At 39.4% G+C, this 26,513-nt stretch overlaps 1 protein-coding gene across 1 annotated transcript in view; it reads left to right on the forward strand.

The window, feature by feature from the left end:
- PITPNC1 (phosphatidylinositol transfer protein cytoplasmic 1) overlaps window positions 1-12,124 on the forward strand; it is a 212,178-nt gene extending 200,054 nt beyond the window's left edge. Inside the window, exons 9-10 of the mRNA XM_031468910.2 lie at window positions 8,157-8,275; window positions 11,984-12,124. Of these exons, the coding sequence (XP_031324770.1) occupies window positions 8,157-8,275; window positions 11,984-11,989 (125 nt within the window). The 3' untranslated portion in view covers window positions 11,990-12,124. The remainder of the gene's footprint in view (window positions 1-8,156; window positions 8,276-11,983) is intronic.
- The last annotated feature ends 14,389 nt before the right edge of the window (window positions 12,125-26,513 follow it).

The following is a 26,513-nucleotide window of genomic DNA, read 5'->3' on the forward strand; positions in this document are numbered from 1 at the left end:
GACGGACGGACCACCATTCCCAGATCCCCAACACGATCGTTTTGTCCACGTGAATCCTCCACATTCCCAGAATCAGTCATCAGAGGCTAGTGTCCTTGACTATAAATAGAAACAAACATGCCCAGTTGGTGACTTGGTGTAGATCTGATTGCCTAATGAAATGCCCTTCTCCTCGGCCTTTTCCTAAGTCCCACTGAATTTGTTCTCAGTGTTACCCTAGATTGCGTTTTGGTGCCTTTCTACCATTGTTCCACCAACCCCCTTCCTCCTCTTAGCAGAAGGTATCAAACTTAAATTGAAAAGTTACATTGGACTGAGTGGGCAAAGACAGTGATTGTTATTAATGTTTGCTGTTTCCAAACCACATTTTAAAAGACAGGGTTCTGTAGGCTATGGGCATGCTTTTTTTTTTTTTTTTTTTTTTTTTTGCACAATTTTCCCAGATCCACATCTTCTGGAAAGCAAATGTATCTTTGCATCTTCCTGGGTTTGCCCAAATGCAGACCTCTGAAAGAGATTCTTTTGAAAGAGCATCATTTGCTGTCTCTTATCACATCCCCCTCCCCAGGGTGCTGCTCACATGCAGCAAGGGCGCTGACTCCCCACACTGTCTTCCTAACACCTATCTGTGATTGTCCTTTGTGAGGGAAGTGGAGGGAAAGTTGCTTGTGATTACTTCCCCTGATCATTAAACAAATCTTTCTGGTTGTTTTTTTCTGGGGAGATTCTCTCAGATTCTTAGAGGGAGCACAAACACCCTAAAAGGTTAAGAACTGCTGGTCTCCCCCAACTTGCACAACTCCACGCTCTTGGCGTCCTTGCCACCCGACAGGATTTCAAAAGGATATTCAAAGAAAAATAGGCTCAAACCAGTGAGAAGTTTGGCAAGTGAACAGAAGCCTGAAGGGCCAAAACACTGCCACACTGAAGACTGAGAGACAGGGCTTGTTAATAGATGTCAATTGAGTGCCGGGTCACCATAGAGGACTTTTCAGAAAAGGCAGCATCAGAAAGGGTAGCCGCACCCCTATTAAGAGGACAAAACCCTGCAGGCCTGTGGATCAGAAAAGAGAGTTTAAGTAGAGGCAGGATATAGAAAAACAAAATATGGGCAGGCGTCTAGTAAGGGAACAGCTGGAGTGTAGAGGATGGGGGCCAGCTGAACCCTCAGCAAGGAAGAGACTTAAAGACTTACAGTTAAAAAAAAATTTCTCAGACTACTACAGGGGCCCAAAGCTAGAATAATGTATCAAAGAAAGACCTTTAAGAAGAAAATATCTACCTGTTTATTTAAGATGGGTGAGGTAGAGACAGAAATTAACTCAAGGAGTCTACAGACAAAAAGCCCTTTCTGTATCTGAATGCAGAAAAACAGAGTGTGGTTTAGTGGATGTAGATCGTCAGGGCGCCTCGTACTCCCCAGAGAAGGTCTCCACCCCCTGTGTACACAATCTTAGCCCCAACCAAAACAAGCAGCCTTTTCACTCAGTAAGGGGTCTGAGAACCACCCCATCAATTTCATGTAAATTACTGGCATTGCTGCCCCCAGCCTGAGCTGCTTGCCAGGAAAACGGTGGTTCCTTCATTACCCGGATGCAGACACTCAGTCAGTCAAATGAATGGAAATGGCCCTGCCCACAGCCTCTTGTTCAAGCAAATGCTGGGGACTGCGGACCTTTCGGGTAAGTGGGTGTGTCACTGTCCACCAGAACAGCCTTTCAGTTTGGGGTACCTGAATTTGCTTATTTTTCTTTGGTCAATACAGGCTCAGTGAGGCCCTTGTTAGTAAACAGAAAAGGTTCAAAGTAAAGAAACCCTTTCCTATAGCTTGTAGCGCTTCTTCTCAAAGTGAGGTCCCTGGGCCAGCAACATCAGCACCCCTGGGATGTTATTACAAATTCAGATTCTCAGGCCCCACCCCAAACCTACTGACTCAGCTACTCTGGGGGGATAGCCCAGCAGTCTGTGCTTTAACGAACCCCCCAGATGACTCTGGTGCTCACTAAAATTTAAGAATGACTTTAAATCAGATTAGATGAAAGGAAAGTTTAATTAATTCAGTCCAGATTTAATTAGGCTAGAGAATGGGAAATGTCTTCAGGGCCAACTGCTAAAAACTCTGATGGCTTCTTAGCATTAGAAAAAGGCACCCCTTCTGGGCAGATTCAGCTGCTGCTATCAGCTTAGGGCTGAATTTTAGCTCCATTGACCTGCTGGGTTGTGTCCAAACTGTACACCTGTATGCTTTGGCAGCCCTGGATGTCCTTCTCCCTAATTAGAGTCACCACCTCCAGTGCTTAATTAAGAGTTAAAAAAAAAAAAAAGGACATCATAGCTGACAGTGATCTTTTCTTGCCCAAAAATCAATTTTGTATCTTTTCTGAGTTTCAGCATTTGGCTGTCACATAACTGTTTCCCTAAATAGATTTTATTCTGCTCTTGTTCGTTGTAAAGCATAACCATTTCCCCGGTTGGTGGAGTTGAGTTTGTCTTTCAAAGCTTCGACTGGTCTTTATCCGTGAGCCTTGGCTATCCCCTGCATGACTGGAGCACTAATCAGAAGAAACAACAGCACATTTCAGAAGATGGGGTGGAAGGGGAGGTGGATAAAAATAGGCAGCCCAGCTTCCCCAAATCATGGTTTTGCTTCACAAATCTGACAGTATTTTGAGAGAAGAACACAGAGGGCTGCCCGAGGGAGGCTGTGATTGAGTGGAACCTCATGAATCCTGACCCTTCCAGAAAAGTATATGGGATAGTTCTGGCTAGTATAGCTGAAACTCCAGAATGAAAGTGACTGAGCGAGCATTCAGGATTCCTTAGAGCTTCCTAACAATGAGTGAAGCAAGCTCAAGGTGGAAAAGAAGACTGCTTAGGGACTAGCATTAGCTGGTTGAGTTCACCAAGCCAGCGTTTTCCAGCGGCCTCAGGCTTCCTGAAATACGATCTTGAGTGCCATGGCTCTTATGCAACCCTTTATATGTGCTTGCTTACATTCATTTTTATGGGAAGAGAACCCATAGCTTTCCATCAGATTTTCAAAGGGATCTGTGACCCCCTCCATCTCCCCAAATTAAGAACTATGGAAAAAAATCACAACTGTAGATTACAATTCTAGATCTTAGTGGTCTGAATCACATGGAAAGGGTATGCACCAAGCCTTGAGGATTGGCTTCTTTTACTACAAAAAAGTGGAGCCACCCCTAAGCTATTTATAACAAGCATCTATTGAATTTATAACCATTTTAAGGAGTTTAAAAAAAAAAAAAAAGCACTTCCCAAAGGATGGCCACCATTTTGCTAGAGTCAGAGATATCAAATCTAATGTTGAAGCTTTCTCCAACCCCTGACCCAACCACTTGTTTAAGACTTCCATCTTGATTTAAAGCCAAAAATAATTACTTCTGTTTAGGCTGACAAGCCTGGAAATGGAGAGACAAAGTTTGTAGGAGGAAATAAAATATAATGTGCCACTGGACAGGTCATTGAATTAAAGTATATGGCTCTTTATTAAAACTGCAGCTGCTGCGGCTGTGCAGTATAATGAAGGAAAATTCTTACTTGCTGGCGTTTTGTTCCATGGCATTTATAGTTCATATTCAACTGACTTCTATCCTAAAGGCCTTTCAGATATACAGTCTTGCCTCCACTTCCTGTGAAATCAACCTGCCTTCTTGAATAAAATGATTGAAAGAAAATTGCCACCATAAACAAAGTTGAAAGACTAAGAAAAGCTACTTGCAACATATGTAGCCAGCAGAGGACTAATATCTATAATATATAAAGAGGTCCTATAAATCAAAAATCCAACAATTCAACAGAAAAAAAGTAAAGGACATGAATAGGTAAACCGTGGAAGAAGAAATGCGAATAACCAACAACATTACTACTAATCACAAGAAATGTCAGGAAAACAACAAGAAGATATGACATTTGCCCATCTGATAGCAAAAATTTAAAAGAGTGATAATGATCCAATTTTGGATAGGTGGGAGAGCACACTAACAATTTCTATTTCTTAAAAATGACAGCGATAAGTACAAATAGCCTATGACCCACTGATAACACGTCTACAAATTTATCCTTAAGGAATACACAGTGTTCATGAGTATAAGTGCAAAGCTATTCAGTGTAGTGTTGTTTCTAAAAGCTTAAATCTAGTCTCCGTGTAAATGTCCGTTAGCAGAGATATGGTCAAGTGAATTATGAAACACTCACACTATGAATATTGTGTGCAATGATTAAAAAGAATGAGATAGTTCCATATGTACTGATACAGAAATATGTACATTTTCCATTAGTGGAAAAAGCCAGAACAATATGTATAGTATAGTGCATATAGTATGATTCCATAAAGGTAAAAATAAGTGAGACTGTAAGAGTGTGTGTGTGTGTGTGTGTGTGTGTGTGTGTGTGTGAGTGTAATAACAACATATATGTGAGTTCATAGGGAAAAATCTGGCCGTGGTTATCTCCAGAAGGCATAGGATTGATAAGGGAAGTTAAAAGGAACTAAACTCTTTTCTCTATATAAACCAGTACTGTTTGAATTATTTCTGTGGAGCATAATTCATGCAGTAGTTAAGTGATTCAATAAGTAAATAATAATTGAAACCCATACTTTGTAAAAAAAAAAAAAAAAAAGGCCAAAAATGGCTAAAGCAGACCAAGACTCAGATTGTTGAGGTACATTTTGCTGTTTAACAAAGAACCTTAGTTCATGGTTTAGGAAATGGAAGAAGCTTCCTCAATTAACAAACTCCCTGAGTCCACAGCATCTTTGACAAAGCTGGGCTGGTGGTAGAGAAGAGGGGCCCACCCAGGCCAATTCAGTGTGACCTCCACATGCTGGGATAGGAGACTGGGTCTGCTTACTCCCCTCACCTGAAGGCGGGCGAGAAAGAGGAGGAAGAAATGGTCTTGCAAGAGGGCAAAGATGGGAAGTCTTGCAATGAAAAGGGCATTTTTACCCCCAGATTATCAGGCACCCACTGATAACCAAGTGTCAAAGATACTAGGATATACATTCCTAATCAGAAGAAATTCGGATCTAGTTGGAATAATGTCTTAAGTCAGGCAGGCCAGTGTTACTTTGTTTAAGAAGCCTTCATTTAAGAAAGTTCGCTTAACAAGAGTAAAATATGACCTTTCAAATCTATAAATTTAGTGATTATCAGTTTATTTGCAAAATGATTGACATTGGATTCCTTTCATTAAGAGTTTCTCTGATCACATAAGCACTTACTTGTTTGCTGGGAGCAAAGAGGCCTGAACCTAAATTGTGAGAAGTCACTCTGATCATTGAAAATCAATCAGTAATGAAGATGAATCACCCCTGAACGTATAATCTGTCATTGGGCACGTGTAATTGAATTTACTAAAAAATTGATTCATATATAGATTTCGAGGTAATATACTTTGCAGAAGCAAGACGTAATGCATTTTACCAGATACCTGAACAGGAATATTTTCGCTTGATTAGGCTCTCCATAAATTACTGAGGAATACTGAAAATGTTGACATCATTTCCTTAAGCGTGTATGGTATGTGGGGATAGTTCAGGATTTGATCAGCATCAGCTGGGACCAAATTATCCTTTTTTTTAGAGGACTACTTTACTAGAACTGTTCATTCTTGTATAGTCTGAGAGATTTTTTTTCTCTAAGATGAAATTTTCTGCAACTTTCTTTTCTTTAAAAAAAAAAATAAGGGATCATGTTTCTAGAACAAGGAGAAATTCTAGAAAAGTGTCTCCTTACCAATTCACAAATTTGTGGTATCTATCTCCTGATGACCCCAAATAATAGATTTTTAAATAATGTTCTTTTTCTTTGTTACAAAAGTAATGCATATTTGATGTAGAAAATTAGGAAATAAAGATAAGCAAAAAGAAGAAAGTGCAAATTACCTATAATTCCAACTCCTCAAAACAATCCCTGTTAACATTTTGAAACATACCATTTCAGTTTTTTTAACGTACCTTTTGTGGTTTTTTTAAATGTATATTGTGCAAAAATGATTTCATACAACATGTACAATCTTTTTACTTCCAATTTTTTTAATTTAATAATATACCAAGAACATTTCTCTATAGTGTTAAATATTCTTCTACATCATTTTTAGTGACTGTATAATACTGTCAGGTCTCTGAGTTGTTTTCAGTTTTTCACTATGATGAACAAGATAATGACGGGTATCTTTATGATTAAATCTTTCTTCACATCCATAAAAATAGATATATCTTTGAAAGCACATAGTCACACAGTTTAAAGACCTTTCTTAACATTGAGCTAATAAAAGATAAAGAATGATTTCTGTTGAGATTCACAAGAACAAAGAAACTAAACAACCTTTGTTTTTGTTTTCGGAATTACTGTCAGGCCGGTGAGGGGGAGAAGTAAACTGTCTAATGAACATATGTATAGAGAAATTCTTTCAATTTTAAACTTTTAACTTAAAAATGACCTTAGTATTCATTCCAGGTGTATTTGTGTTTAAGAAATTTTGAAGGCTAGTCATTGAAATTAAAGTGATTGTATTGAAACGATGTGTTATTGTTAACTAAGATATATTTGTTCTAATCACAAAGCAGCATCTCTTTACTGCTTTCCAGTTACCTTGATTTTCTAAAAGAAAAGCATGCTCTTCGCTTGGCCAGACTGTTGCCTAGCCTTCTTGATACTTACGTTGCTCACAGACAGCATTTCTTATTAACCATTTTGGGGTGTGGGAAGATGACCAGCTAAATAAAATAGCCCAGGTCTGGATTTAGAGCTGCCCTCCGTCTTGGCCCCAGACCACACTGAATTCATTCATATGCTTCTGGCAGGTCTGCCCTTTGGAAGTGAAGAGACTCTCACATGACACACATGGACTGATATAAAAAGACACCGATCCACATGATGCAGAAAATACTTAAGGAGAAATTCCAGCTGTGAATACCCACTCTAAATCCCCACCAGGCTAACTGGTGATGAGGGCAGTCATTTGATTAACCAATTGTGGAGCATGTACAATTCATTGTAAAGAGGCATGAAGTTAAATTCTGCCAGGAGAGTAACAGAGGAATGCCCATCTGGGGAAATTGCTGGTAAAATGTAAAATAACCAGGGAGTGGAGTGGGGAGTAGAGGATAAAGCAACAGAAGTATTTAAAGTGAGATTAACGGTTATTTGTATGCATTCCACATTCTGGAGATGAATGCGTTCTTTAAGCTTTTTATCAGTCGGATTTAGACAGGGTTTCTCAGCCTCAGCACCACTGACATTTTGGACCAGACAATTCTTTGTTGGGGGGTGCAGGGGAGTACTGTGCATCATAGGATGTGCTGCAGCACCCCTGGCCCCTACCCACTACATGCCAGTAGCACCTGCACCCCAGCTGTGACAACCGAAAATGTCACAAAACTGGCGCCTGTTGAGAACCCCTGGATTAAGAAACCATTATTCTGAAATACCGAAAAATCGCAAGCTCAGACCAAAAATCATAATGTCACCTGCCATTTTATTTATAGACCAGTGGAGGTGGGAGTAGTGCCAGCCATCTTCCAGCTGTTAGGCTAGACTTGAAGTTCAGTGTAGACCTGCACTCTTGGACACCATGTATTCTGTGCAGAAGTACATCTCGGTGTGAGCATTGCACCAAACCTCAGTGGTGCCAGTGAATGTCATTTCTCTGCCTTCTATGTCCTGTCTCTTATAATAGCAATGAAAGTGTCCTTTCTGTTGTTGAATGCATTGGTTTAAAGAAGCGCCAAATCTATTTTGAAAGGTATATGAAAGGTAAGTATTTAACCACACAAACCTGACCCCGTCCGTCCCTCAAAGGGATCTTCTAACTATGCTCTTAGGAGATCTCGGGCTACGGCACCCTCCACGTGCTAAGACTTTCTCCCACCAAGCTCACTTTACAAGAATCATCCCTAAATAATCTCCACTCTTCTCCGTTCTGACTATTTTGACTTAACTTCCTTGTACTGACTCCCCCTTTGGCTGGTTTAGCTAACTTTATGATTGACTCTTCATAAAGTTAGTGAATCCCCTGCTTTTTACACCTCTCCTTGGCTTCTGCTCAGCTACCATCATTCCCTAAAGTCTTCCCCATTGAAAAGTTCACCTTTAATAATGGAAGTTGCCAACGTCTTGACCTTCTTTCAGATATGACAATGGATGATGTTCGGGAATACGAGAAAAACATGCATGAACAAACCAACATAAAAGTTTGCAATCAGCATTCCTCCACTGTGGATGACATAGAGAGCCAGGCCCAAACAAGTGTATGTAGAATTTTTAAAACATGTTGCCCACCCTTTACCAAACGTACACCTAAACTGATCTTTGAAATGACTTCACACACTCGATTCTCAAACTTGCACAAAAAAAAGCGTCATCGCCCAAAGGCTGTCTATGAAGAACAGGAGCTGAGTCTCAGTTGGACAGCATTGCCTCTTGCTTCCAGACATTTCCATTCTTTTAAGCCGCTTGAATTGGGGGGTTTTTTGGTCGTAAAACCAAGAACACAGAGAGTGGAAACAATTTGTGGCCTGCACCACAAGAGAACAGAGGGGTAAAAACAGATGTCGTACAAAAGCTAGACCATCAATGCCAGTAACTTTTAAAGACATAGTTAACAGTCAGTTATTCATCTAAGGGAGGTCTTCAGGCTCATCTGGTATTTTAGGTTTCTTTACATTTGCTTTGAAATGCTTTCTACAGCTCTTTAAGGCTGTTTTACCCAAACAGTTCCTTTCTACTTAGGTTCGTGTCAAGATGGGGCTGCCGTCTGTGCATACACACTGGCTAAGCAGGGAAGGAGTGATGACCGAGGACCATTCTAGATCTAGCCTGGGACTTAGATAAGCCCCAGAGAGCCTGAGGTTATTGAATGCATGTTGGTGATTGAGAGCTGACTATATGGTGTATGCCAGCATCTTAAATATAGTTCTATCTCAATCATTCATGCTGGTGAAAGGGAGTTACAGATAATAAAGAAAATGTGATCACTAAGTCTTTTACATGTATCTTTGGCCAGAGCTGTGATCTCTTTGGGTGCCAGCTTGCACATGCCTGTTAGCCTCAGAATAATACACGGTGAGGTATTTAAGAAATTGACAGTGTGGTTATAGAAAATTGAGAGATGGCTATTATTGTCAATACTTTGGATTTGTGAAGACCTTTGATTGCACTTTGGAAATTTCTAGTTAACTTTTAAGAGCATGTCTTTGGAATGTGCCCTGTGAAGGCTCATGCACTGCCACTGGATGCATGTGACTGTCCTTGAGGTTGAAATGGCTCTAACTCTTCCTCCCCAATCTGCATGCAGTGATTGGATTTGCAGAAAGCTGTTTGGACCAGACTTAACTGAGGTGTTCCTCTGTAGGCACAGACCATTTCAACAGGACTTCCCCTTTCCTCTCTCCCTTTTCTAAAGATAGAAATGCTCATTTAAGAAACTGTCCTTGAATTTCCATCACTTTCAGTTACCTTTTCTTTAGGAATGTCAGACACCAGTCCCCCCCCAGCCGCTCTCTGAAAGCCGCTCACTATAAGGATAAGCATGGCCAGACCGAGGAAGCTAGAGGAAAGGGGAAGACACCCAGAGGATATCCACAGTGCTTTCCTCATTCTGAGTTCTCCCGGCTTACAGCTGAAGACCGGTTTTCTTTCCGTTTTACTACGATTACCATTAGGAAGTCAGTTTACTATGTAGAAGGTGATGCCTGCAATGGTTCTCCCCATGGGAAAGCCCATGCATTCATTCTCTGCCTGCAGGCCAGTCCTTCCCATGACTTCTGTGTTAGAAGTTACACAAAGTGGTTATCTTTAAATATTTGCCACATTTCCCTTATTCTTTGGAATTCTGTCAAATTGGGGGTCGTTTATTTTTCCATTATTTTTCTTCTCTGTCATAATGAAAAAGTTGAAATCAAGAGGCTGCTGTCCATCACAGATAAAAACTGCATGGGTGCTCAATAAGTTTGAATCATCGGCCTGAGTAGAGACAAACTGGATTGAAATTAGGCAAAATCAACATCCATGACCATGGCAATAGGGAAATAATGGTCTCCTTTTCAATACTTTCAAGGAAGGGAACTTCTAAGAAGACTCTGAAGGGCAGTGTAAAATCAAAATTCTGTACTTCGGATGATTTCTGCCCCCTGCTGGATATGTGGTGTAGAGCACTATATTCAGCCACATACAGAAAACCTGATTTTTCAAAGATGATATCCATTTATGATAGAAATATACTGCTGAAATTCCTAGAGGTTTTTCTGAGTCTCAATTTTATCTTGAAATAACTTTAAAAAAATTTAATTGCATTTCTTAGGTGGTTTAATAGCCTTAGTATTTTGTTTAAATGGTTAGTCTCCAGGTAACAATTTTTCTTGCTGTATCCTGAATTTTATATTCTGTCAACACAGTCATAATTTTTTATTTCCTTGTAAAAACTTTTCTCTTTCAGAAAATTTTAACAGTTGACCCCAGGAAATCCTCTTAAGGATTTTGTTTGTTTGAACAACATTTCTGGTTGGTTCATATGTTACCATATGACTGTATGTGATTAATACCATGTTATGAATATTCACTCCATAGTTAATATTTCCAAAGCAGCTGTATTGTTTCGTGCTAGCTTATGCAGTATCATCTAGTGAAGGTTTCACCTACTAAGTTCACGGGAGAGGACGAGAATGAAAAATGGGTCTCTGGCAAGCTAAAACAGACGTAGAGATCCCTGGGCAGCGGATTTCACCTTTTTCTCAAGGACAAGCTTGTAGGCCTTCACTCAGTACTTTTTCTGATAAGCCCTATTACCCGTTTTCCCTGTTACCAGTAATACAATTGGCAAAGGATACCAGGGATATTCCAGCCTGAGAGGGATTAATAATAACCTTAATAGTAGTAGTAGTAATAATAATAATAGAGTTCCTGAGAATGAGAGAAGAGATATAAAACTATATAAAGCAAATTGGCCCTAAGAAAGAGGTTATCACTGTACTGTAACACAGTGATATACTTTCAGCCTATTATGTCTTAAAGATAATAAGTGTATATAGTACATTATTTAATGTATTTACATTAGGGAGAGATTCACATTTAATGAGTTTTGGTTTTTTTTTTTTTACTTTCTCACGTAATAAGAACATTTCAGGTATTTAGAAAATCTACATCATCTGACAATGCCTGTTAAATGAATTTATTTCTTAAATGCCAAATAATGCTCTTTTTTTCTTTTAAATAAAATTCTCACCCATTAAGCCATCCTCTCTTTTTGTTCTCTACTCTTTTTCTCTTTATGTTTATGTGAGAAATGGTTTTCTTGGTTTGAGGATAATTAGCAGAATTTGTTGTTGTCATATCTTACCTGTTTTTTAAGATGAAGTGCTTAAAACACAGCATCTAAAAATCTTGGGATGGATACACAGCCAGGAAACAAGTAACCCCTAGAACACAAAAAGTATGTTTATTGAATAAGAGCATAGTGTGTTGAGAAATTCTGATCTGCCTGTTTACCCTATAAAGATATGCTTGTATTTTCATGATCTAAAGTAGGTAATAATATGTATCATTTTTGAGCCATTGATTGCTTTAATTACCTTCCCTTTATAGAAAGGATGGCCAGGCCTAATAATAGCTCCACATCACCACACCTTACCTACAACACACAGGCACACATACACACACAGCTTTGCTGTGGCTCCCTACCCCCTCATAAGTTCTTATTCAGAATACTTAAAATACTCACTGAAGAGTGCTTTGGAAAATCTTGGATGGATATTCATAAAGGAGTATCTTTTCAGAGGTTTGCCTCAGTAAAAAGATAATTCAGGGTTTAGCATTTCAATGACAATTTGGGTTTATAATCTGGAGACGCCCTTTGATCATAGGGTTCTGATAGGTCCTTTAAAAACAGGCAGAGAGAGGTGAATCCCTTGGCTTCTCTTCTAAATACCCGCTCATTTTTCTTTCTATTTTTTTCCTTTAAGACATGACAATGGATGAAGTCCGAGAATTTGAACGAGCCACTCAGGAAGCCACCAACAAGAAAATTGGCGTTTTCCCACCTGCCATTTCTATCTCCACCACCCCCCTGCTGCCTTCTTCAGTCCGCAGTGCCCCTTCCAGTGCTCCATCCACACCTCTCTCCACAGATGCACCAGAATTCCTGTCAGTTCCCAAAGATCGGCCCCGGAAGAAGTCCGCCCCAGAAACTCTTACACTCCCAGACCCTGAGAAAAAAGCCACCCTGAATTTACCTGGCATACACTCTTCAGATAAGCCATGTCGGCCCAAATCAGAGTAACTTCATATGAATATTTTATGGGGTTTTATATTTTCAGTTTTGTTTTTTCTTTTTTTTTTTTTTTAAGACTCTTCTGATACAGAAAAAGACTGCTTTGTCACTCAGACGTGTTCCTTTGATCTCTTGAGTGTGCATGTGGTTAAGTAATTTCACATATAATATGAGTCCCTAAGTATGCCACACAGCATCATATTAGATGTAAAATGAAAAACTCGCAAAGGACAGAAGGAATCTTCTGTAGCCACAGCTGGATGCCAGGGAGGAAGCCTTGTTATTGGGCATTTGAGGAGGTTGGCATCGACGTCAAGGGTAAATAAATGAAAACTCTGCACCACTGTGTTACAAGGTGCAGTAAAATAGTGAAGTCAGATTCCTCCCATCAAGCCTGAAATTCTCAAAAATATTCTCAGGTGTAACATACCTACTTGTTAAATTTTGAACTGCTCATTACCAATACTTGAATACCAGTAGTTTCTGAGATTCCTATTTTGATTAGTTTGACTCAGGATTTGGGGCCTAATTAACTCTTTAAAATTGGGGGAAATTTTAATTATCAACCTGTAGAGGCTCCAAGTGCAATTAATGATAACTTATTTATACCTTTCACAGAATTTAATAAAGATTCCACTTGTTTCTGTCTTTTAATAACTTTCCCCTTTGTGCCCTTGTGGCCTCAGAAATCTTTAAGAATTATGTGGATGAATGTGACCATAACTGACTGATTTTTGAATGATTTGGCTTAGGAACCAAGAGGCCCAGGTGAGGCAAAACATCTTCTTTTTCCTACAGGTACCAACGAACCTTGACCTGTCAACTTCCACCATCCATTAAGATTCTCAGAATTTGTAGTTAATTGAGTAGAATTCACTGACTATTTGCCCATTCAAAGAAGTTCAAGGGTAGAGTACGCTAACTGGACTTTAACACTATCAGAATTGTCTCCCATCCCCCTCCTCATTTTACTCTTAATGACATCCAGGCTTCCCTGGAATGGATTGCCCATCTCCAGACCTTAGAAAAGAGTGGCATTCTCTTGCTCCTTACTTGGGAATGTCGCAGAAGTCGAGTAGATAGTCAAGTGGGAGGAGAGAACGCGCAGGATTGCTGACTCCTATGTGTAGAGTGAAAGGAAGGAGTGATAAAAGATGCCCCTCTGCCTAGCTTTCTTTTCTGCGAGTCGTGGTAACGCAAGATTAGAATCAAGGTTGATGGGAGACAAGATCATTCACCAAAGTGGCGGAAAGAGAACTCTCCTTTGACCTAAAGAGAAAAAACTCTGCCACCTTCGCACCTCACTGCCTTTAAACACAGAAGGAAGAGCAAATAGAATCTAGCATTTACTTCTGTCCTCTGAGAGAGGAAGAGAACAAGGTAATTGGGCAACTCCGAGGCCCCAGCTAGCCTTCCTGACCATAACCTCCAACCTCAGGTAAGGGACCTTCCCCAAACAGATTCCAAAGGACACAACACAGAGCAAGGAGCGTATCCTCCTCCTCTTACACAGCCTCTCAGCCAGTGGACCCTGCCTGCTTCTCTCTCTCAGTGCCCAGCACTCTGCATAGTGTCTTTCAAGTTGACAAACTCTCCCAAGGTGCAGGTGCTGGCCCCAGGAGCCCAGCACCAAGTGTTCTAAGTCATATGTCAGATTGTCAAGATCATTTCTTTATCTGTAGGTTAACATTTAGCTTAGTAAATAAGTAAACAAACCCAGAACTCAAAGGAAACCCATTGCAAATAGCTTAGATCAACAGTGCATCTCTTCCCTAAGAACGATAGCACCATAGTAAGACATTTTGCATGGTATGGTAGCATGATTTTTGCTTGTGGGAAAACTCAAATCTTTTATCCAGACCTCTTGGACTTCTCAATGGCTCCCTCTCGACCCAGTAGTACTTAACAAGAACGTTTGGCTTTAGAAAGCAAAATGCTACTTTTCAGAAGACACTGATGTAGTGTGTGTATTTGCTTACCATTTGCAAGCTGAAATCAGGTGGGGTGGGGTCATTATTTTCGCATGGAATGGATTTATTTTGTGCAGGCTGGTAACACATCTGGCACCTAGTTTTTCCACTGATGCCTTTGCTGTTTTCAGTTTTTGTAGAGTAGCTTCTGCCACCAAGGTCAACGATTCCTTATGCTTTAGAAAGCTAATTTCTCATTTCCTACTGTGAGTTTTCTTTCTCTTATAGCCAGCACAATACCACCGACATTATGCAAAGCTACCAATGATCGTGTGATTCTTAGCCAACAAATATGTGTGCTTTTAAAGTATGTTCAGTTTTTCTGTCTCCATGTGGTTTGTGTGCATTTTAAAAGGGGGGAGGGGTGCAGATATTCCTTTGGCTGCTTTGAATATTTAATCCAGTCATCACAGGGCATAAATGACTTCAATATTTTATCTGTCTTGATTTTCAAGTGTCATTTCACAGTCTCCGTATATGAATTTGTTTATTGTGGGGTACAAGCCTGCGATGAATGTGTATATAGAACATTAATAATTCCTATATGGATGGAAATTAAATGGCTGCATGATGGAAACAGAAGAAAAAAAAGCAGAAACTTGAATTCATTAAGCATGTTTGGGGAAACATAGAATCTTAACTCAGTGCCTCTGTCTGCAATGTGGAAACCTTCAACTTTGTTCACCAAAACTGTATTATATCTGTATATATATATCATATATATAAATATATATTTATATATATGATATATATATATATGGTATATATATATATCATATATATAAATGTAGTATAGTGAATCTGACACCACTAGTTTTAAGTCTCTGGTAGCCAAATTAAAATAAGTAATCCACAGAGTAACACAAATGTTCACCCCATCTTCATCTTTGACATTAAGTGGAGACCATCAAAATGATGATAAATGTCCTTACTTTGAATGGATTTTCAGTTACGAAATGCCTTCATGCTTTCCGCTGGCTGTAGCACAGCCTGTGGCCTTAGCTGTGCTTTCCCAGAAGAAGAAGGTCTCAGTGTTTTTACTGCATAAACTTTGTCAGAAGTCAGCTCTGAAGACCATTATATTTTCTTGCTTTTGGGCTGTAATAAGACAAAGCAAAGAAAAAGCATAACAACCAAGGAGTCCATGACATTTTTTGGTTACCACATTAAAAACAAAACACTGAGTTTGCTGGTGAACTAATTTATAAACACTTCCTGTTTTGGTTTTGCATCTGTGTGTGGGAAAAATGGTTTTAATTTATTTGGAGGTATTTATTAGCCAGGGTTTGGGTTGTGAAAATAAATCTCTATAAATAGCACAATTATGTGCATATAAGGCAGACACTTAAAAAACCCAGCAAGGCCCCCAAAAGTAATTATGTGGTTTTCTTCCAAGACACTGTAATGAACAGTGACTTAACAGAATAGATTCTGACACTTCTCAAGAAATCATTTTTCCAAGAAAATTTCAAGGCTAATGTATTTATGTATATTTTTAAATATTACTTTCCTTAGCATCTAAGCTATTCATGGTTCATAGAAAACATGGTCACTGGCTGGCATAGGTCAATAGGAATTTTACTTTTCAGAAGAGCCAGAGTATCATTTACTTTACATGTGATGTGTATTTAAATAATCACAAGAGAGAAGGATTGTTTAAATAGTTTTAGTCCCTTTCTGATCATCTGATTCAATAGGTTTGGTGACAATATGCCATCTGAGCCATAATTCTTGAAATTAAAAAAAAAAAAATCTGTCCAGTGACTGCAATTGATCAGAAATAGACTATTTAAAACTATTCTTTCCTGCTGAAACTGAAATGTTACACAACAGCACAACAATGGTATCCGGAGGCCAGACATATCAGATTCTTCTGTGTTCTACCTTCAAAACAATCTGTTTTATTTGAAATGTAAGTGTTTAAGCTTTTTAGGCATTAGTGCAATAAGAGAATGTGAATATGTTGAGACCTTTCCAGATGCTGTTAGTCCTTGTAATTTTGTTGTTACGTTACCAAATGGTTTTAGGGTAAGCCTCTCAGTGTTTTTGCTTAAAACCGAAAGCGTGTGTGTTGAATCGCAAGTCTCCCTTTAGTTTCTGTGTGTCACCAAGGAGAGGTTCTTTGAGTTGATGTTATACCTCTGCCACTTAGATGTAGCTTCAGGTGTCATTTTTAGTGTTTACATTTCGAGCTGGGATCTTGATTAGTTAAATGAGTCAGGACACCACTGCCACTGCTGAAGGACCAAGCGTTGAAATGCACAGTGTCACCGACGACACTCAGAGCAAACAAAAGTTGATCCTCACACGTGCCATCCTCCTGTGTCATTTTATGGCTGTTTTGTGTTTTTTTTTTCCAAGTTATTTATTATTGATAATGACTTACTTTTTCTTACATTCTGTTGTAAATAAAGTACAAAGCAATCTTCTTTCCAAGTGTAGCTTCCTCTCTTTCCTTCTCAGCTGTGCTCAAGGGAACGTGGACAATTAGGAACTTGTGGGCCGAAGGGAAAGAAGCTGTCAAGCCAATAGCTGGTACTTAGACCCAGTGCTATGGGACTTGTGTGCAAAGACGCCTGGCCTGCTAAAGAGCATATGGTGTCTTCAGGGCCGGGCCCCTGGTAGGAAATGCCTGGGTGCCAGCTCTAACTATCTAGCCAAAAAATACCCGAAGTGAATCTATAACTCAGTGGGATACACATCTAGATTCATCCATCCATCCAACAGGTGCTTGGTTCCCCCTCATCAAATGTGAGGCAACCATCTGAGTGGTTAACCAAGAAAAACCACCCCAAGGGACTCTGTAGGAACACCACACCAGATTCTTTCCACGGCAGGCAGGCCAGTCTCAGCTGAGCTGAAATCACTCTGATCTGATGATGGTGGTCTCTCTATCTCAAGTAGCTCCTGTCATTTACAAAAGGGAGTGGGTGGAGTGATCACAGAAATGCTTTACTGCCCCTTGTTCAAAAGTCTCCTCAGAGCTTAAGCAGTGATACACCTCCCCCTCTGCACTCTTCCAGTCGATCCTGTTGAGGTGGGAAGCCCCATGAAAAAGACCAGCAGGCCCCCTAGGGAGGACCATTACTCTCCTGCCAGCACCATCCAGTTCCCTAGCCCAGCAGCATTATCTCACTTTTTGCCTCTGAAATGGCTCACTTCTAAGAAAGTGGAAGTTACCCCTAAGATTCTATTGGTTCCCTGAGCTAACTCCTGATTGGTCCATTTGTAGCACTTCATCTGCATGGAGCTTACTCCTGATTGGGCCATTTCTACAAAGCTTGTTCCTAATTAGTCACCTTTGTTATACCTTATTTGCATATGATGTTGCAAAATGTTGCAAAGTCTGTCTAGACTGGTAGCCTATAAAACACTGTGTAAACCTACAGACGGGGTCCAGAGCTTGGAGTGTTAACTCCTCTGGGCCCACCAGCATAATAAACCTGAGTTCTCCGACTCTCCAAGTGCTGCCTGGTCTCTCGCCTGGATCCAGGTTGTTGTCACAACTGAGCTGTAACACTGAGCTGTAACACACTTTGCTGCAACGCTGTAACTAATGTCAAGATCCATGTTCTGTGCACTAATCTCCAATTGTATCAGGCCAGAGCTTCTGATAACAGTGCATCTAGCTAGGCTTTCTACACTGAAGATTTTCCCACAGATTAAGTAACACTAATTCAGTTCATGAAAGCGTGCTTGATTTTGGAGCTCCAACTTCACCATCATCACTCCTGCCCTGCATTTTAGCTCTCCCTTCAAAACACGCAAACCCCACACACAGTTGCTGGCTGAAAACAAACTTGGTAAAACCAGGCTGGCTGTTTATTTCTGGCGCTTAAACTATAGAGGTTATTAAATATTTGGATGCCTGATGTTAAATGTGTAAGTGTTTATCACACCCCCAGTTTCCCTGTACAGCTTTTAATCATGATGTTGTCTCATTTGAGTGTTACTCTTTTCGAAAATTTCCTGTTTCTTTCAGTACGTTCATGGGGTTTTTTGCCTCCAACTTCCAACTGCACCTGGGCCTCTCAAGCTTAAGATAAATCACATATCGTTTCTCCAAGGGCTGATCTGAAATATTCCTATATGAAAATGTTATTCTCAAACCTAAAGTTTGGATGGCTTTGGAAGAACAATCAACCTTGGTATACAGGTACATACATGTGTGTATGTGAGTGTGTGTATGAGCGTGAGCCTGTAACTTCGTGTGGCTGATCCAGGCAAGCCATGTTTTCAAGTTCATTATATTGACTTTCTCTACTTAATTATTAGCCCTCTAATATTCCATGCCCCCTTAAATTCTCCCTTTTCCACAGCATGCAACCTACTAAGATATGTCATTCAAGTACCATCATTTAACTACTTCTCCTGGGAAAACTGGAAACAACCTGGTCCATTGCCTTAATATTCTTGCCCTGATCCCAGCACTGAGGCCTTGAGCCAATAAGTAGCCAAAGGCACTGGACATGGCTTCAGGTCCTACTGACCCCAGCCATTCAGTACAGCAACATTAAACAGCTAAATTAAACACCTGGAATCAAGGGGGTAATTATGTTTAACTAGAAGTACCAACTGTCTGCCCTAAAAACAGACACAAAGGACTGGGACTCATCATTTCCCCACTTTTAACTTATAGAAAGGAGTTTTGGCCATCTGTCACTCAAGGTTTTGAAGGGCAGCCAAATCTGGACTTTTTGATTTTTTTAAAAAAATGTATTCCAAAATAACTTTCCTGCTCCCAAGGGCTTCTGCGTGCAAGACGCTGGCAGTTTACTGCTCTTTTTAGCGACACTTGGGAATCATTCTGTGATCTTTGGCACACACGTGATTATATTCAGAGCAGCCCAAAGATAGCTTCCTGCTCACTGGGTGCAGTCTGCTGCTGGGCCAGTCATCAATATTAATGTGTGTTGTACCTCTTCCCAGAACACAACGTGAAAATCTAGAAATATGTCAACAAGTTTGAATCTTCCCATTCATCTTAGAGTTATTCCATTTCTTTGCATTTTGTTAAAATCTACTATACAGACCCAGGGATGTGAGTTTTCTTTTCATCTTCATTAAGTACTTTAGAATTTGCTCTTTCTTCTGTGGAAGTTAACTCATAGACATGTATCTTCTACAAAATGCTTTGATGATTTTGAATTGTTTTATAAACACCTTTACATTTGGTACATGGCATGGCTATCACTTTTCATAGCTGTGTTATATTCCAATCAGTTGGCATTCTATAATCTACTTAAACATTCCTTTATTATTTGGCATATAGATTTTTTTCTGGATTTGGTTATTATAAAGAGTGTTGTCAGGAACATCTTTGTAACATAGTTTATGTCTTCTTTTTAATTACATGTTTTGGATAAATTCCCAGAAATTAAATTAGTGAATCAAAGGATATGAATATTTTTATGACTTTGAGTATTTACTGCCAACATCTCCTCCACAGAAAATTGTATCAAGTTGAAAGTCTACTGACAACAGACGAGTGAGAACATTTGTCTTTTTAAACAACTATTTGCAGTTTGAAAAAGTTCACTAATCTCAGCTTGTTAAGCAATGGCTAGCATCCAATTGCTATAAGAGACTGTTGTTGATTCAGTGTATTAATATCTCTTTTTGAGTGTTCATGTGATGAAGGTCAAGCCCAGACAAAGAAGTTCTCTGATTTATTTAGATGTTCAGTGCTTCCTCTAGTTCAGAAACGTTGACTGGCTACTACACAAAGAAAAGCATAAGGAATTGTATTTAATTGAATAAACAAACATCACTTTGCAGGGAAATGTATGCTCAGTGGATAGAGTACATGCTTAGCATGCACAAGGTCCTGGGTGCAATCCCCAGTACCTCCATTAAAATAACTAAATAAATAAACTTAATTACCTCCTCCGCTCCAAAAAGGAAAAAAAAAAAAAGGGCAACAACAACAAAAAAATCACTTTTAGCCATTTTGTTTTCAAGCTTTTAGTGATAAGACACATTGAATGCATCTTTACTTGAGGATTTCCTGAAAACCAGCACATGTGTGCCAACAAGGTTTTTTCTTTTGGTTTTGGTGTTTTTTTGTTTTTGGGTTTTTTGTTGTTGTTGTTGTTGTTGTTGCTTGTTTTTTAACCAAGAGAGAATCAAAGTGAAAACTTGAGCTCACCGTTATTTCAGAATCAGTGATTTCCTGATTCTGACTGAACCTTGGGAAGGACAGAGCAGAGTCTTTCCAAAGTCTTTCATCTAACTTCTTGGAAAGAATGTGATGATCGATTGCACATGTGCTCCAAAAAAGGAAGGTAACAGTCTGTGCGTCATCCTCTCTTGAGCCTCGTGAGAGCCATTCCTGAGGAATAGAGAATTCTCCTCAAGGAGAATGACTGACCATTTCTCACACATAATGACAAGATAAAAAACTGACCCTCAAGTGAGCTTGGAACCTGACTGCAGCCTTGATTTTTTTTTGTTGTTGTCGTTGGTGTGTGTTTACGTTAAACTTTCTATTTTGAAATAATTATGGATTCAACAGGAGTTACAAAGAAATGTACCTGGATGTCCTATACCCTCATCATCCAGCCTCCCCCAGTGACAGCAGCTTGTATAACTACATACAATATCGCAACCAGGAAACTGACATGGGTACAGTCCATAAAGCTTATCCCGATTTCACCAGTTTTACATGCACTCATTTGTGTGTGTGCAAGTGTGTGTGTGTAGTTCTGTGCAATTATATCACCTATGTAGCGGCATATAACTCCTGCCGCACGTGAGACCCAGAACTATTCCATCTCTATAGAACTCTCTCATGCTGCCCCTTTACAGCCAAGCCCCCTCACCCCACCCCCATCTCCCCACCCCACAAAACCTTAACTTTTTTTCTAACACCTTTATTGTGCTATGGTTCCCGCACAGTAAACTACACATATTTCAGATGTGCAATTTGATGAACTTTGATAAATGTATACACCCATGAAACCACCACAACAATCAAGATAGCTAACATTTCCATCACTCCCCAAGAGGTGCAAATTTCAAATTCTCAATTTATCCCTTCCCACCCCCTTTCCCTCCTGGTAACCATAAGTTTGTTCTCTATCTCTGAGTGTGTTTCTACACAAAACCTTTACTTTTAAGAACAAATTATATTCAACTACATTCAATTTCCTATAATAACATACAAGGGAAAAGAATCTGAAAAGAAAACAATATATATGTAGGTATATGAATCACTTTGCTGTACATCTGAAACTAACATTCAATCAACTACACTTCAATAAAAAATGTTAAAAAGCAAAACAAACAAACAAAAAAAAAGAAAATATTTCACTGAGGCAAACTTTTTTTTTTCTGCTATAACATATTCATCACAGCTCTGAAACTTTTTTTTTTTTGGCTTGTTTTAAATTGTAAAATGTACATAGCATAAAATTTACCACTTTAACTATTTTTAAGTGTATGATTCAGTGGTATTAAGTATATTCACAATGCCATGCACCATCACCACTATTCGCTTCCAGAACTTTTTCATCATCCCAAACAGACACTCTGTACCCAATAAACACTAACTCCCTATCCTTTCCTCCCTCCAGCCCCTGAGAGCTTCTGTTCTACTTTCTGGCTCTATGAATTTGCCTATTCTGGACATTTTATATAAATGGGACATGTAATATTTGTCTTTGTGTGTCTGGCTTATATCACTTCACATAATGTTTTCAAGTTTCATTCATGTTAGAGCACGTTTCAGGCCTTTTAAAGGCTTATTTTATGGGGGGAAAAAAACCTGATAAGTCAGTAAACATAGATATTCTCCTGTGTTTTCCAAGTGCAATGTTGGGCAAATACCTTCCTCTTTCTGAGCCTTCATTTCTTTACCTGTCACCACACCACCCATAATAACAAGAGGCATATTTTTATATTTCAATGGCAAGTATGTAAAAATAAGATTGCCATTTGGTACGAGAGAGAGGGTACAAGCAAATTCAAACAAAAGCGCCATAAGAAAGAGCAGGGAGCTCATGAGAAAAAGAGGATGGCCGCTCCACCATCACGGGAGGCTTCTTTTATTCTGAGTCTGTTTTGAGAGAATCTCTTCCTTTTAACCACAGGAGGTAACTGAAAGCAGTCAGGAAGTAGATTAAAATGTCCTTTCTAGAAACAAGTTTGCCAAAGGAAACAAATAGAAGAAATGCAACTTCCGGGTCCCTTTCTGAGATTTCAACATACATTAATAACATCCCAAGTGGAAAGAATGGTGTTTCAAGAATAAAGTGAAATACGTTTCTGCTTGAAAAGAACTGGACAAATGAGGTCAGACCTGCTTCATTTTCATGCATACACATTGTCAAATAATTATGTTTTACTCCAGTAAAGGGAATTAAGTGAGGGTGCTTGGATTTTTTTTTAAAACAACAACAACAAACTGGCTAATTCAGATTATCTGAAGGGTCAATAGTGTGTTAGAGTCAGATTCTTTTAAGCAACATGACTTGTTATTGTTAGAATATAAAGATGTTCAAAAGTTCCCTTTTTTTTTTTTTTTTTTTTTTTTTGACATGCTAGGTCTCATTAGGTCTAGATGGAAAAGCTTTTTAGCATAACAAGTTACCCTCCCCAGCCTGGTAAATAGCCTTTGAGACAAATCTGATTAATACACAGAGAAGTTTAACTAGCAAGGCCAAGATTTTGTTAACTGGATTTTGTTAATTTTGCTAAGCAATACTGCTGCCTCAGCTGAAACTCTTTAGTGATTCCTTTTTTTTTTTTTTTGAAATTTTAAAAAGCGATTACATGATTACATTCTTTACTTTTACCTATTGAAGAACACTAGAGGGATATGATTCATAACCTGGGGTAGCACCTTTTTAAAGCCCCTCCCTCCACTCTCCAATTTTCCTGTGCTCTGGGAACACTCCTCTGTTGATGCTCTGAAACTGTCCCTCCAGCTCTGCTTTAACATTGAACTTTTCCCCTTCTTTCCTATTCTTATTGTGGTAGATACCTTGGCTTCTCTTCCAGCAATCAAAAAGAAAAAAAAGTCTTTCTTAAGGGGAAGAGAGAAGGGGACAACTGGGTGCGCATTGTTTCCACTGGCTTAATGGGTTGATTCCTTTTAAATAAAATTAATCCAAATGTACCCAAAAAAAAGCATACATATCTTAAACATGAGCCTCTTCAAATCTGGATCCAAATATAAATCAATTACTTTAAATGTTTTTGGTGAGTTCCTTTCTTTCCCCTCCCCATGCTACCTTCCTTAATTCTTCAAATGAAAACCAAGGAAAGGTGGATTAAAAGTAAGTCTCCTGAGGGGACAGTCTTTATTCCGAGAGAGAATATTGGAACCTATAAAGGGGACCCCCTAAGATTTCACATGCTATTCTCTTCTCTCCTATTCTGAGGCATTTGCTATTCTATTTTCCTCTAAAAGCTGGTCTCCAGCTCAAACATCCGAGTTATTAATGACCTGTACACATAATGGCTCTTTAACCCTAGTCCCAGCAGCCACAACGGGACAGTGGAGTGGAAGGGGAAAATTCCCAGACAGCTGAACAGGGGCCTAACCCAGACCCACATGACCTTAGCAGTGATTCCACCAAAAAGCCCACCAGTACCCACGCCCAGACTGCCCCATTTGCCAGACCAAATAGATTTGAGGGGTAGAAAGCGTTTAATCAGCCTCAGCCTGGGACATATTGGGACAAAAATATTGCCACCCTCTTCCTAGACTGACCTGGGTGCTTTATCTTAAGCCTGCACCCCCTCCCTGCCCTTCCTGTGAACTGGGTCACAGGGTCAATCTCTGCTTAAGTCCTCATTCCTCATTCTGGTCCTGATACAATTTAGCCTATAATCTAGTACAGTCTTTTGTTCTTTTTCTCTTTCTTCTTTCCTTTTTTTCCTTTCATGGTGTCTGTTATGTAGCAGAGAATAAGAGAGCACAGGGGAGACAAAAGTAAGCAAAAGAAATCTGGTCTCTCACCTTATAGTTTAGTGGAGAAAATATATAATACTTAGACGTAATTGCACAATAAATGTGTAATTGCTACTTGATGCAGGGTCAGTGGCGGAAAGTGACGTTACGCTCGGAGAGCATATACCACAAGGGAAAGAGGGTTATTCAATGGAGACTGAGATGTGAAAGGTGTGTGGCAGTTAGTTGATTTAGGAGATGCTAAACTCATTCCCAGCAAAGGAAACAGCATGTACAAAGGCCCTGAGGTGGGAGAGGGCATAGCCTATTCCAAAACAAGATGAGGCCTGAGTCAGAGAACAAGGGGTATTTGATTGGAGACAAGGCAGAAAGAAGGGTAGGGGTCAGATTTTGCAAAGCCCTTATGAGTGGGATTGCCAGATTTAGCAAATAAAGATTCAGGATGCCAGGTTGAATTTAATTTCAGATAAGCAATGAATAGTTGTATGGAATATATTTATGCTAAAAAAAATTATGTGTTATCTGAAATTCAAATTTCACTGGGCATCCTGTGTTTTATTTGGCTGCCCTACTTGTGGGTCAGGGAAGGATTTGATCTTGTTCATCCTGAGAACAAGGTATTAAAGGATTTTAAGCAGGGAGTGGCACAATCTGATTAGGATTTTGAATAGATCATCCTGGCTACAGATTGGAAGGGGGCAAGTGGAGAAGCAGGGAGACAAAGGAAGCAATTACTGTGGTCCAAGTAAGAGGGACTTGGACTTGAGGGGTAGCAGTGGAGGAGAGAAGTGGACAATTTGACTTGTATTTAGAAAACAAAACCAACAGCACTTGGGACCTACTCAGGTCCCACTGCTTTAGAGAACTTTCTTGTGCCATTGATGCCTAAATCTTTGTCTCCAACCTGAGTCTTGAACAGAAACTCCAGGCTCATATGTGCTACCAACTTATTTGGCATCTCAAACTTAACGCAGTCAAAATAGAATGCTGGGTCTACCTTCCCAAAAATTAGTAGGTATAAAACAAGCTAAAAGGATATATTATACAACATGGGGGATATAGCAAATATTTTTAAATATAAATGGAGAATATAACCTTTAAAAAATTTTGAATCACTATAGTGTACGCCTATAATTTATATAATATTATACATCACCTATACTTCAATAAAAAATGGGAAAAGGCCACTAGCACATTAAAAGTGATATTTCACGTGGAAAAAAAGGCCATGTATACCTTAGATTATGACATTCTTCCTTCATCTCTGATTTTTGCTGTGGGAAATATCTTGAGAGGCGTCTGCCTGAATTCCAGTAATATCATCCAGTTCTTTGCTGTGGTCTCAACATTTACCTCAAAGGCATTTTGAGACTCTAAAACTGGAAAATCTATCTCAGAGAATCTTAGACCTTTATGTAAGAACCACTACAACTTCCATATAGTATGGAGATTTGGTGGAATTTATATATATATATATATAATCCATCCTGTTTTCAGAATAGTGCTTCTAGAAATGCTCCTTTGGCAAAGTACTTACTACATCCTGCTCACACATTGCACACGTCATCAATGGTCAACCTTCCGTGAAAAATCCATAATGGGTAACGTTCTCCCTTTCGAATATGGGAAGGCATCCCTACTATACAATTAGACTTATTTACTGCATATTTATCACCTGATTCTATTCTAGGAATTGAATGTGAGATGCAATATTTTTCCCCAGTCTTCACAGCTAGGCAGCCAAGCAGCAGAAACAAGAGAAACAATCCAGGCGGAACATCTACAGCTCAAATTAAAAAGTACAGGGTCACAGCTGCCTTTGAAGAGCAGCCCTCACATGTCTCTAACCAGTGATGGATAGCCAGGCCTTGTTCTTGCTCAGTGACCTTGACTGATTCATCTTGGAAGTGGCATACTTTGACCCATTCTTATCTTAGGCTAGGTTGCAGAAGACTCCTAATTCCCTCGTTACAGCTGGTGTCCTTCCAAAAGGGATTACAATCTCCTTTAATCGTTTACCAAACTTAGACTCAAATTTACAGACAAACATGCAAGTGAAGTTCCAGCTTTCTCAACTTGTTAAGTCTCAACTTTATCCTAATGGGTCAAGTTCACATCTATTACAACAGCTTGCCATATAAGTGTGATTTATTCAACAAGCATGTATCAAACTATGGCTGGTGCCATGAATACAAAGTGGTTCTTTCAATCAGACAGCACTTTTTAAGTGAGTGCCTATTAAGTGCTAGGAAATTAAAAGGAAACAGATTAACTCTTTATGTACTGACTGGAAATGATCGACAAGACATTGTTTACATGAAGAAAGCAAAGGGCAG

The sequence above is a fragment of the Camelus dromedarius genome, chromosome 16 (assembly GCF_036321535.1).
Source record: "Camelus dromedarius isolate mCamDro1 chromosome 16, mCamDro1.pat, whole genome shotgun sequence".
In the NCBI taxonomy this organism is placed as follows: domain Eukaryota; kingdom Metazoa; phylum Chordata; class Mammalia; order Artiodactyla; family Camelidae; genus Camelus; species Camelus dromedarius.